We start from the raw sequence: 14,303 nt of genomic DNA on the forward strand, positions 1-14,303 counted from the left end.
TGGCCTGCTTCTTTGGGCGTCCCTGAGTTGTCTCTCCTTACCTGTATCCCTGGGGCTGACTGCTCTTCTGTCCGGGTTCAAGGCTTTTATCCCCTCTTTCCTGCTCTTCCGGCCTGCTACTCTGGGCATCCCTGTGTTGTCTCTCCTCACCTGTAACCCTGGGGCTGACTGCTCTTCTGTCCGGGCAATCTTCTACCATAGTAATAGTGTCTCGGAAATCCAAGGAGGGTTGCTATGAGTAGGATCCAACTCAATGTCAGTGAGTAGATGAGAGGGACAGGAATTTAAAAGCCTGTTATTGATTCAAGCTAATTGCAGAAGTGAAAAAAATGAAACCAATCGATTTTAATAGAAGAAAAAGAAAGCAGCTAAAACTCATTAAAGCAGGTGATATCTTAGGAAAATTCTACTGTCGCTTTTCAGAGTAAATTATTCCAATATCCCAGTGCTAAACTATTCTATAGGATTTAATACAAAACAATACAAACAAAGAAAAAAACAAATAAATAAAATGAGTTCCTTTTTGTTATTCTTGTTGAAATAAACATGGCATTATTGTAAACCAGGTTGGAATTGCATACATGAAAAAAAGAAAACACAAGCCAATCATACTTAAACATATTATCACAAAATCACAAAGCATTAGCAAACTGCTCCTGACATCATATTAAAATAATAACACATTTATAAACAGTGGCGTTCATGTCAGAAATACAAGAATGGCTCTTTATCAAATCTTAGTATATGATTCATCATATTAATAAAACTAGAGGGAAAAATCATAGGATCAACTTTACAGACAAAGTAATAACATTTATAGCACTATGAAATTAATCTTAATTAAAAAACAAAATAAAACAAAAACTACCACTGTCAACCACTCAGAAGGGGATTTACATAGGAGTTCCTGGATAGACTTGGAGAGCAATATGGAGCAAAACTCAAACCATTAAAAAAGGGGGGGGGGCAGGTCTGTTGGTCTGATAGAGCCTGGTGGAACCCATGAGACTATGACCCCTAGCTGCCCTTTAGGTGTAGAATTAAACCCATTCCTGTGGCTTCCAGCCAAATAAAAGACAGGCATATCAGCTGAACATTTACATTACGTAGATACACTCCTTGGAGAGATCAATCACGGGAGAATAGAAGGGCTGTGTGTGCACAGGGAGGCAGATGGGGGTGACAGGGTGCATGGAAGGAAAGACACAGGGAAGAGTTAACTATGGGTAGGAAGTGGGAAGAAATCTCTAACACTGTGGGAAATTGTAGTCAATGTCATGAGACAAAGTTTATGTGAGCTACTGTATGTAAAGTGAATTTGCTTCGTAAAGTTTCATCCAAATCACAATAAAGTTTTTTTATAAAAGTAAATTCTCCTGAAATTGACTAATAAAATTTAACACAGTTCTACTGAAAATATAAATATATTTTTAATTGTTTGTTTTTATTTTGAACTAGACAAGCTGATTCTAATGCCATATGGGAAAATGAATAATAATGAAAAAAACTCTAAAAAAATAAGAGAAATTAAGTGCAATATTCCTATCATATTTCACCATATTATAAAACATCAAAATGAAAACAACGTGGTATTCTGTTAGCAAATTAACTAATATATAATAAAATTAAAATTCATTATATTAATAAGGTTAAAAAAGTCATAAGATTATCTCTACAGACTAATGAATCAGGGGAGAAAGTCCCATCAACCAACAATCTATCTTCTAAAAGAAGCATCTGTACTTCATGCAAATAATCTTCCTAAAAATATCTATGAATTAATAAGACAAAACTAACAACCCAGTGGGAGCTCTGGTAGCATAGTGGCTAAGGCACTTGACTGCTAACTAGAAGGCTGGCGGTTCAAACCCACCAGCCACTACTCGGCAGGAAGGTTGGACAATCTACTTCCATAGTGATACTTCCTCAGCAACCCAAGGAGGTGTCGCTATGAGTCAGGTCCAACTCTACAGCACATAACAACAACAACAACAACCCAATATAAATCCTTAGTAAGTATGACCGTATAGATGATTTATTGAAAATAAAAAAAAAAAAAGCTTCTAAAAAAAAAAAAAGCCCCCTAAAAAAAAGTCCTCTAGAGCCAGGAAAGGGAGAGGCCAGGAGCGGCCGGGGACCACAGAGTGACAGGTTTCAGGAAGGAATTAGGTACGAGGAGGGTGCAGAGGTTTCCAACAGCTAAGGGAGACAAACTTATCTGTCAGTTTGTCATCCTGTGAAGCTTGTACATTGCTGTGAGGCTTGAGGCTGTGCCACTGGTGTTTCAGACTCCAGCAGATTTGCACATGGTGCACAGGTGTCAATGCAGCTTACAGACTAAGACAGACTAGGAAGAAGGAGGAGGCCATCCACTGCTCAAAAATTGGCCAGAGAAAACATTATGAAAGCAGAGAAACACTGTGTGATACATTACTGGGCAACTTTATGAATAGCTTGGAAACATTGTCCGACACAGTGCAGGAAGACAGCCCCTTGGGTTGGAAGACATTCAAAATAGGACTGGGAAAGAGCTGCTTCATTAGAGTAGAACCAACCTTAATGATATGGACAAAGTAAGTCTTTCAGGACCTCCATGTGCTGATGTGGCAAGACTCAAATTGAGGAGAAACAGCTGTAAACATCCCTTAATAATCAGAACATGGAATGTACAAAGTATGAATCTAGGAAAATTGGAAGTTGTCAAAAATGAAATGGAACACATAAAGATTCATATCCCAGGCATTAGTGAGCTGAAATGGACCAGTTTTGGCCATTTTGAATCAGACAACCATATGACCTGCTATGTTGGGAATGACAAATTGAAGAGGAATGGTGTGGCATTCATCATTACAAAAGATGTTTCAAGATCTGTCCTGAGGTACAATACTGTCAGTGATAGGATAATATCCATACACCTACAAAGAAGACCAGTTAATACGACTATTATTCAAATTTATGGATCAACCACCAAAGCAAAAGATGAGGAAACTGAAGACTTTTATCAACTTCTACAGTCTGAAATTCACCAAACATGCAATCAAGATGTGTTGCTTATCACTGGTGATTGGAATGCAAAAATTGGAAACAAAGAAGAATCACTGGTAGTTGGAAAATTTGGCCTCGGTGACAGAAATAACACTGGAGATTGATTGCATGGTAGAATTTTACAAGACCAATGACTTATTCATTGCAAATACCTTTTCCAACCACATAAATGGCAGCTATATGCATGGACCTCACCAGATGGAATACACAGAAATTAGATGGAGTACACCCGTGGAAAAAGGCAATGGAGAAGCTCAATATCTTCAGCCAAAACCAGGCCAGGAACTGATTGTGGAACAGACCATCAACCGCCCATATGCAAGTTCAACTTGAAGTTGAAGACAATTAAAACAAGTCCACCAGAGCCAAAATATGACCTTGAAATGTCCCTCCTGAATTTAGAGACCATCTAAAGAATAGATTTGATACATTGAGCACCAATGACCATAAACCAGAAGAACTGTGGGATGACATCAAGAGGATCACCCATGAAGGAAGCAAGAGGTCATTAAAAATATGAGAAAGGAAGAAAAGACCAAAAGGGATGTCAGAAAAGACTCTGAAACTTTCCCTTGAGAGAAGAGTAGGTAAAGCAAATGGAAGAAATGACAAGACAAATGAGCTGAACAGAAGATTTCAAAGAGCAGCTCGAGCACATAAAGCCAATTACTATAATGAAATGTTCAAAGACCTGGAGTTAGTAACCAAAAGGGAAGAACATGATCAGCATTTCTCAAGCTGAAAGGACTGAGGAAAAAATTTAAGCCTTGAATTGCAATATTGAAAGATTCTACAGGCAAAATATTGAATGATGCAGGAAGCATCAAAAGAAGATGGAAGGAATACACAGTCACTGTACCAAAAAGAACTGGTCGATGTTCATCCATTTCAGGAGGTGGCATATGTTCAAGAACCAATGATATTGAGGGAAAAGGTCAAAGCTGCACTGAGGCATTGGTGAGGAACAAGGCTCCAGGAATTGATGGACTACCCATTGAGATGTTTAAACAAACAGATGGCCCACTGGAAGCACTCACTCGGTTATGCCAAGAGATTTGGAAGACAGATACCTGGCCAGCTGACTGGAAGAGATCCATATTTGTACCCAATCCAAAGAAAGGTGATTCCACAGAATGTGGAAATTATCTAACAATGTCATTAATATTGTATGCATGTAAAATCTTACTGAAGATAATTCAAAAATGGTTGCAGCAGTATTTTGACAGAACTTCCCGTGGTGCAGGCTGGATTCAGAAGAGGATGTGGAACAAGGGATATCATTGCTGATGTCAGATGGATCTTGGCTCAAAGTAAAGAATACCAGAAAGATGTTTACTTCTGTTTTATTGACTATGCAAAAACATTTGATTGTGTGGATCATAACAAATTGTGGATAACATTGAGAAGAATGGGAATTCTAGAACACTTCATTGTACTCATGAGGAACCTGTACATAGAACAGGAGGCTATTCAAACAGAAAAAGGGAAAACTCCATGGTTTAAAATCAAGAAGGAAGTGTGTCAGGGTTGTATTTTTTTCACCATACTTACTCAATCTGTGTGCTGAGCAAATAATCTGAGAAGCTGGACTATATGATCAGGATTGGAGGAGGAATCATTAACCACTTGAGATATGCTGATGACACAACTTTGCTTGCTGAAGGTGAGGAAGACCTGAAGTATTTACTGATGAAGATTGAAGAATACAGTCTGCAGTACAGATTACATCTCCATATAAAGAAAACAAAAATCCTCACAACTGGACCTATAAGCAGCATTATGATAAATGGAGAGAAGATTCAAATTGTCAAAGACTTCACATTGCTTGGTTCTACAATCGACACCAACAGAAGCAGCAGTCAGGACATCAGATGACATAGAGCACTGGACAAATTGGCTGCAAAGGACCTCTTTCAAGTGCTGAAGAGCAGAGATGTCTTCTTGAGGACTAAGGTACACTTGGCACAAGCCATGATATTTTCAATCACCTTATATGCATGTGAGAGCTGGACAGTGAATAAGACCAAGAAAAGTTGACACTTTTGACCTGTGGTGTTGGTGAAGAATGTGAAAGTTCTGTGGACTGCTAAAAGAACTAACTGGTCTCTCCTGGAGAAAGTGCAGTTAGAATGCTCCTTGGAGGCAAGAATGGTCAGACTTTGTCTCACGTACTTTGGTCATGTTGTCAGAACGGACCATTCCCTGTAGAAGGATGTCATGCTTCATAAGGTGGAGGGTCAACAAAAGAGGGGAAGGCCCTCAACAAGGTGGATTGACACGGTGGTGGCAGCAATGGGCTCAAGTGTAACAAGAATCATGGAGCTGGCTTAGGACAGGGCAGTGTTTTGTTCTGCTGTGCATAAGGTCGAGATGAGTCGGAGACGACTCGATGGCACCTAACAACAACAACAACAACACCAATTTAAAAAGAAAATTTCTCCAGCATCCTAATGATAGGAAAATACAAATTAAAACTATGATGAGATTGCATTGTTTACCTCCAGATGGAAAATTTCAAAAGTTTTATTTGCACTCTGTTGGTGATATTCTGGGTAAAGAGGAACTCTCCTGAATTATTATTGGGAGTATAATTTGGTTCAATACCTGTGGAGGGTAAATGAATAATAGCTGTAAAAAGTTCAAATGCACATGCCTTTGACCTAGCAAATTTACTTCTGGGAATATACTCTCCAAAAGTACATGATCAAGTATAAAATGCTTATATAAAGTATATAAGGATATTCACTGTGTCATTTTTAGTGTAGCCCAAGATTGAAATGAACCTAAATTTCCACCAGTGGGGGACTGGTTATATATTAATAAGCTATTATACAGTTCTATACCAAAAGTGAATGAGGAGGAATTCTATGTGCTGATAGAGAATTGTTACGAGATACATGAAACAAATAAAAATGTGTAGAACAGAATAAGTGATAACTATTATGCATTCTAAATAATTACTTATTTGTGTTTGCTTTCTCCCTCAATGTAAGAATGTAAGCACATGAGAGCAGAAACTTGTCCCTTAGTGTTAATGGAAGATGTGCATAATGTGGGTTTTGGGAAGTGTGGTAAAGATATGATCAGTATAATAGGGGTTACAGCAACTGAGCCAGCCTGTAGTTGGTTAGAAGAGGCTACCTTGAGGGGAGTGAATGAATATATTTTAGCCAAACAAGAGGAAAAGAGTGTTCCATATAGTGGAAATAGCAGATGCAAAAGTCCAGAGGTAAGAAGGACAAGGTGAAAAGAGGAGTTAAGTGACTTTCTTAAAGGCCGTGTTATATCATTGACAATTATGTCAAAAATTTGAGGTGTACTAAAGAGGTGTTATTTGGAATTAATTTGTAATTTTTTTTTAAATTGTGATTTGGGTGAAAGTTTACAGAGCAAATTCGCTTTCCATACAGCAGCTTACATACACTTTATCTCATGACATTGACTACAATTTTCCACAATGCAATATTCCCACTCCCACTTCCTCTCCATTGTTACCTCTTCACTGTGTCCTTCCCTCCCATGCACTCCTGATCCCTGAGCTGTCTCCCTGTGCATGCACAGCCCTTCTATTCTCCCATGATTGTTCTCTCCAAGGAGTGTATCTACCTAATGTGAATGTTCAGCTGATATACCTGTCTTTTGTTTGGCTGGAAGGCACAGGAGTGGGTTCAATTACAGACCTGAAGGGCAGCTAGGGGCCATAGTTTCAGAGGTTTCCTCAGGTTCTATCAGACCAGCAAACATGCCTGCCCCCTGGCGTTTTTTTTTTTTTTTTTTAATGATTTTGAATTTTGTTCCACATTGTTCTCCCACTCTATCCAGGATCTCCTACATAGATCCCCCTCTAAGTGGTTGACAGTGATATCTGGGCACCATCTAGTTCTTCTGATCTCTTAGCCATATAGGCTGAGGATCGTATGGTGGACCAGTCAGTTGGACTAATTGTTTTCATGTTTTTTTGGTTTACTTCATTCTTCTTTGTACTGGATGAGGTGAGACCCATCATTGCATCTAGAATGCTGCTTGCAAGCTTTTAAGATCCCACTCACTACTCACCAAAGTAGGATGTGGAACAATGTTTTGTGTAGTATGTTATACCAATTGAGCTTGATGTCCCCTATGACTATGGTCTCAAGCCCACAGGTCCAATTACTAGCTCCCTCTGTGTAGCTGGCTGTGGCCAAGAAGTGACTACAACCTTGTCTCTTGTCAGTTCTACTATATACCTGGGAATTCTTACAGAACATACAAATACACTGTCTGAAATACACTGAAACATTGTCTGCCAACCCTATACATGGTCTTGGACACACTCTCTCCTGCATACACATACCTAATAGTTCAGCCTGTCTACCCATCTACCCACCCATATACCCACGTTTGCCTTCACTGACAATGCAATACTGTATGCGCAAAAGGGTTTGTCTTTGTTGTCTGTACGCCCCATGTACCTCTCTATGTCTTCCTCTTCCTCAATGCCACTGTGCTGATCACTCACATTTGATATATTGCCCTTCTCTTCACCCAAATCAATACTTGTCTTCACCTATTTAACAGTGCCCCCCTCTCCCCTGGTAACCAACAAAGAAAATTTCCATCCATACAGAAACCTTTCCTTGACATTTTGCAATAATGGACTAATACAATATTTGTCCTTCTGTGATTGACTTATTTCACTCAGCATAATATCCTCCACGTTGATCCACTTTATATGGTGTTTTGAACATTCTATGTTATTCTTTAAGGTTGCACAGTATTCCATTGTATGTATGTACCATAATTTGGTTACCCATTCTGTTGATGGGCACCTAGGTTGTTTCCATCTTTTGACTACTATAAATAGTGCTGGGATGAACATGGGTTTGCATATATCTGTTTTTGTCCTGGCTCTCACTTCTTTAGGATATATACCTACTAATGGAATGGCTGGGTCAAATGGTATTTCTAACTTTAACTTTTTAAGGAATCACCATACTGTTTCCACAGTGATTGTATCATTTGACAGTCCCACCAGCAGTGTATGAGAGTCCCAATCTCTCCACATCCTTGCCAGGATTTGTTATTTTCTGTCTTGTTGAATTTTGCTACTAGTGCTGGGGTGAGATAATATCTCGTTTTGATTTGAATCTCTTTAATGGCTAATGATCGTGAGCATTTCCTCATAAGTTTGTTGGCCACCTGAATATCCTCTTTGGTGAAGTATTTATTTATGTCTTCTGCCTATTTTTTCATTGGAACATTTGTTTTTTTGTTGTTGAAGTGTTGGAGTTTTTTATAAATTCTAGAGATAAATCCCTTGTCATATACATCACTGCCAAATATTTTTTGCCAATCTGTAGGTTCTCTTTTGATTCTTTTTGGGAAGCCTTTGGAAGCACATAAAAATTTTTATATATAATTAATTTTTAGAAGGTCCTAGAGCTCTGGTAGCATAGTGTCTAAGGCACTTGACTGTTAACCAGAAGGCTGGAGGTTCAAACCCATCAGCCACTCCTTGGAAGGAAGGTTGGGCAATCTACTTCCATAGTGATACTGCCTTGGAAACCCAAGGAGGGGTCGCTATGAGTTGGGGCCGACTTGAGAGCACATAACAACAACATTCATCTAATTTTTCTTCTGCTGTTTGTGCATTTGTGGTTATGGTTGATAGCCTGTTTATGCCATATATCAAGGCCCCTAAATTTTCCCCTAATGTTTCCTTGAGGAACTTTACAGTTTTAGGTTTCACATTTAAGTCTTTGATCCATCTGGAGTTAGTTTTTGTGTATGGTGTGAGGTACAGATCTTGTTTCATTTTTCTGCAAATGGATATCCAGTTTTCCAGCACCACTTGTTAAACAGACAATCTCTTCCGCCTTTAATGGATTTTGGCCCTTTGTCAAAGACCAGCTGACCATAGATCTATGGATCTATTTCTGGGTTTTCAATTCTATTCCATTGGTCTGTGTGTCTGTCATTCTACCAAGACCAGGCAGTTTTGACTACCATGGCTGTATAATACGTTTTTAGATATGGCAGTGTGAGACCTCCTACTTTGTTCTTCTTCTTCAATAGTGCTTTGCTTATCAGAGGTCTCTTTCCTTTCCATATGAAGTTAGTGATTTGTGTTTCCGTACCCTTAAAGAATGTTGATGGGATCTGGATTGAATGTATAGATTGCTTTGGATAGAATTGACATTTTCACAATGTTCCATCTTCCTATCCATGAGCATGGTATGTTTTTCCATTTATGTAGATCTCTTAGGGTTTCTTGAAGTAGTCTTTTATTGTTTTTTTTTTGTACAGCTTTTTTGTGTCCCTGGTAAGATTTCTTCCCAAGTTTTTTATTTTATTTTGGTAGCTATTGTAAATGGTATTGGTTCCCTCAGCAATCTTTTTGCTGGTATAGAGGAATCCAACTGATTTTTTTGATGTTGATCTTGTGTCCTGCCATGATGCTAAATGTCTCAGTTAGTTCTAGTAGATTTTTAACTGAGTCTTTCTGGTTTTCTAGATATACGATCATATAATCAGCAAATAGGGATAGTTTGACTTCTTCTTTACCAATTTGGATGCCTTGATTTCTGTTTCTTGACTTATTGCCCTGGCAAGGACTTCCAATACAATGGTGAATAGAAGTGGTGATAGAAGACATCTTTGTCTGGTTCCTGTTTGCAAGGGGAATTTTTTCAGTCTCTCTCCATTGAGAATAATGTTGGCTGTAGGTTTTGCAGATATGCCCTTTATTATGTTGAGGAATGTCCCTTCTATTCTTATTTTGCTGAGAGTTTTGATCAGGAATGGGTGTTGGATTTTATCATAAGCCTTTTCTGCATTGATGGATGTGATCATGTGGTTCTTTTCCTTTGTTTTATTGATGTGATGGATGATGTTGTTTGTTTTTCTAATGTTGAACCATACTTGCATACCTGATATGAACCCCACTTGGTCATAGTGAATTATTTTCTTGATATGTTTTTGGAGTCTACTGGCTAGGATTTTGTTGAAGATTTTTGCATCTATATTCATGATGGATATTGGGCTAGTTTTGCTTTTGAGTCAAGTCTTTGGCTGGTTTTGGTATTAAGGTTATGGTTGCTTCATAAAATCAATCAGGGAGGATTCCATTCTTCTGTATGTTTTGGAATAGTTTGAGTAGGTTTGGTGTAAGTTTTTCTCTGAGTGTTTGGGAGAATTCTCCAGTGAAAACATCTGGGCCAGGATTTTTGTTTTTGTTGGTAATTTTTTTTTTTTATGCCTGTTCAAATTCTTCTTTTGTTAACTTTTCCACCTCAGTTTGTGCTTGTTTGGGTAAGTAGTTTGGTTCTAGAAATCTGTCCATTACTTCCAGATTTTCAAATTTGTTGGAGTACAGTGCTTCATAGTATCCTGATATTATCCTTTTTATTTCAGTTGGTTCAGTTGTGATATTGCCCATTTTGTTTCTTATTCATGTTGTTTGCATTCTTTCCCTCTTTTCCTTTGTTAAATTTGCCAGTTGTTTGTCAATTTTATTAATCTTTTCAAAAAACCAACTTCTAGTCTTGTTGATTTTTTTTATTGTCTCTCTATTTTCTGTTTCATTGATTTCTGCTTGAATCTTTATTATTTCTTTTCTTCTGGTGACTGTAGGCTTTTCTAGCTATTCTTTTTCTAATTGTTGGAGATGTTCGTTTAAAGTGTTGATCTTGGCTCTTTCTTCTTTTTTGATGTGTGCATTTATTGCTATAAATTGTTCCCTGGTTACTGCTTTTGCTGTGTCCCAAAGATTTTGGTATGTTGTATTTTCATTCTCCTTTGATATAAGGAATATTTGAATTTCATTTTTAATTCTTCTTTTACCCACCCTTTCTTAAGGAGGGTGTTGTTCAGTTTCCATATGTTTGTTCTTTTTCCATTGATCTTCCTATTATTGATTTCTAATTTCATGGCCTTGTGATCTGAAAAGATGCTTTGTAGTATTTCGATGTTTTTAAATTTATTAAGGCTTGCTTTATGGCCTAACATATGATCTATCATGGAAAATGTTCCATGTGCACTGGAAAAGAATGTGTATTGTGCTGTTGTTGGGTGAAGTGCTCTGTACATGTCTATAAGGTCAAGTTGGTGGATTGTATTATTTAGCTCTTCTGCATCTTTGTTGAGTTTCTTTCCAGTTCTATCTTTCATTGAAAGTGGTGCATTAAAGACTCCCACTATGACTGTGGAGTCATCTATTTGCCTTTTCCACTCTTTAAAGTCTGATTTATGTATTTTGGGGCTCTTTCATTGCATCCATAGATATTTATTATGGTTATATCTTCTTGTTCAATCGATCCTTTAACCATGATATAATGTACTTTCTTGTTTCTTATGGTGGTTTTTGTCTTGAAGTCAATTTTATCAGAAATTAATATTGTCACTTCTGCTTTTTTTGGTTGCCATTTGCTTGATATATCTTTTTCCAACCTTTGATTTTTAGTCTATTTTTGTCTTTGTGTCTAAGGTATGTCTCTTGTAGACAGCATATGCCTGGGTTATGTTTTCTTATCCAGTCTGCAACTCTTCATCTCTTGAGTGGTGCATTTAATCCACTGATATTCAGTATAATTATTGACAAATATGAATTGGTTGCTGTCATTTTGTTATGTCATTTTTCATGGTGTTACTGGTTCTTTGTTTCATAAAATTTTCTGTGCTGAGCTCATTATGTTTATGAATCATGTTATCATTCCTGTTGTTTTGGTATTTGCTCTATATTTGTGCTTGTCCTCTTTATTGTGATGTGAAGGTTTATAATTTTTCTTTGAGATTACCCTGTGATTTATAATCAGCAAATAGGGATAATTATAAATTATCTCCTCAAGTTTAGAACAGTTGATTCTATCTTGCAACTCTCTTGACTTTCTCACCACTTAGAAGCTCTGTAACTACACTGCTTTTTCCCTCTTTTTTGTAGTTGTCCTCATTTGCCAACTGATGTCTCTGGTTCCCTTTTTACAATCTTTTAAACTTATTTCATTTTGAATATTTCTATAGCTGTGTTGGTATCTGGGCTATGTCATCTTGTGTAGTAATGGTCGGTTGTTGTTTGCTATTATTTTTGCTTTGTTTAAAGGATTTCCTTTTGCATCTCTTGTAAGAAACGTCTGGTTTTAACAAATTCCCTTAATTTCTGCTTCTCTGTAAATCTCCTAATTTTACCATCATATTTGAGGGACAATTTTGCCTGGTATATAATTCTTGTGGAAATTTTTCTCTCTCAGGGTTGTAGATATACCATTCCATTGCCTTCTCACATGCATGGTTTCTGCTGAAGAATCAGAGTTTATTCTTGTTGGTTGTACTTTGTAAATAACTCTTAGTTTTCCCCATGCTGTTTTCAGGATTCTTTCTTTCGCTTTGGTTTTGATGAGTTTGACAGTGATATATCTCGTTGATTTTCTTTTCGGTTCTATCCTCTTTGGGTTCATTGGACTTCCTGAATGGATATATTTTCATCTTTCATCATATCAGGAAATTTCTCTTCCAACAAATCATGGATAATTTTCTCAGTGGTTTTCTTTTTCTCTTACTGTTCTGGAATTCTGATTACATGTAGGTTGATTGTATCCCACTTGTGCCTTAGGCTTTCTTCATTTTGTTTTGATCTTTTTTTTCTGATTGATCCCTTTCCAAAGAAGTATTCAGGTATTTTTCTTCAATATCATTAATTCTGTCTTCATTGATTTGATTCTACTTCCTTGCCTTTTCAATGTGTTATCTATTTCTAAAAATATTGTATTAATCTTCTGGATTTCTATCTGTATATTTTGTATGATTTCTAATTTTTCATTTATTTTGTCTTTTTTTTCTTTCATTTTCTTCTGAAATTATTCTAAGGCTTTGTCTGTGTTTTCCTTAATTTTGTCAGTGTTTTCCTTGATCTGTCTCTATGAAAATCCTTTGAAGATACTTAAATATAATTTTTTTTTAATTCCTTATCAGGGAGTTCCAATGCTACTTCTTCCTCAGGGATGTGTTTTGGGTCTGTAACCAGCTCCCCTGTTTTTACCTCTTTATCTTGCTTCTTTGTGTGGACTGATGGTCTGTCTCTGAGACATTGTGATGTTGTTGTATTTATATCTCTGTTAACTGCTTATAAATAGCAGTTAAGGGTGAGTGAGCCTCTTCTTGGGGATCGTTTATTATTGGCCAGTTGGTGCAGAAGGAAGTGGTGGCTCTCACTCAGTAAATGGAGTTGTGGGAGGTGCAGGTGTAGTTGCATTGTATGGACACTGTTGCTGCCTCCCACTCAGTTTTAGATAAAAATGACAATAAAAAAACCATCAAAAAAGTAAAAGCAAGTGGACAAAAAGCACACTGCATAAGCACACAGGAACAATCACCAAAAAATGGAAAAAGAAAAGTAAAGAAATGTAAAGAAAAGGAAAAAAATTCACAATATCTGGGGAGGGGGCTATAAGAGAGAAAAAGAAAAAGAAGAGTAGGAGAATAATGAAGAAAAAAATGGAAAAAATGCAAAAAGAAAATCAGGGAATGGGGTTAACTATGAGGAAGAATAAAATGGGAACCAGGAACAGAGAGGAGAGCAAAAGCTGAAAACTAGAACCTGGGAAGGGAAGAATAAAGAATAATAATAAAAAGGACAATACTACTATTACTAATAATAATAATTTAAAACAGACAAGAACAAACAAACTGAAAAAAAAAAAGAAAGAAAAAAAATTGGGCAGAGCTGGGTAGGGTATCCCCTCTCTGTCTGAGGACACAGGATGGGATAGAATTCCTGCCAGCCCTGAAGTTGGGTGGGTATGAGCGATAGCCACACTTCTGTTCATCAAGAGGGTGTGGGGTCTAAGAGTAACAAGGGGAATATTAACCTTTCCAGTTTGAGTCCTAATGTCCTTGTGGTTCCTGGCAAGTGGAGCCAATTCTTAAGTCCCTGGAATGTAGGAGAATGCTGTTGCTTTAAATATCCATAATGGTTGAACCACTTGTAAGCATTCAAAATGGCTGTACCCCCTGAACAGTCAAAAGTCCACAGCTCAGCCCATCTCCCTCTTCATTATATCCCTTTATATTCATCAGCTACCAGTGCAGTTCTCTGTGTAGCCCCTGGCTAGCAGGGCCAATTTTTAAGTTAATTCTTAGGTCTTAACACCACTTGGCAATATTGAAGCTGTATGTGCAATCATGCCTGACACAAGCCATTATATTTCCAATCACCTCGTATGCATGTGAGAGCTGGACAATGAATAAGGAAGACCGAAGAAGAGTTGATGCTTTTGAGTTGTGGT

General features: G+C 37.4%; 1 protein-coding gene across 1 annotated transcript in view; it reads right to left on the reverse strand.

Annotated features, from left to right (window-relative positions):
* KYNU (kynureninase) overlaps window positions 1–14,303 on the reverse strand; it is a 287,476-nt gene that overhangs the window by 36,544 nt on the left and 236,629 nt on the right. Inside the window, 1 exon segment of the mRNA XM_042783650.1 lies at window positions 918–980. Within this exon segment, the coding sequence (XP_042639584.1) occupies window positions 918–980 (63 nt within the window).

The sequence above is a fragment of the Orycteropus afer genome, unplaced genomic scaffold, assembly GCF_000298275.1.
Source record: "Orycteropus afer afer isolate SDZICR_OR568_19922 unplaced genomic scaffold, OryAfe1.0 scaffold00023, whole genome shotgun sequence".
Classification (NCBI taxonomy): Eukaryota; Metazoa; Chordata; class Mammalia; order Tubulidentata; family Orycteropodidae; genus Orycteropus; species Orycteropus afer.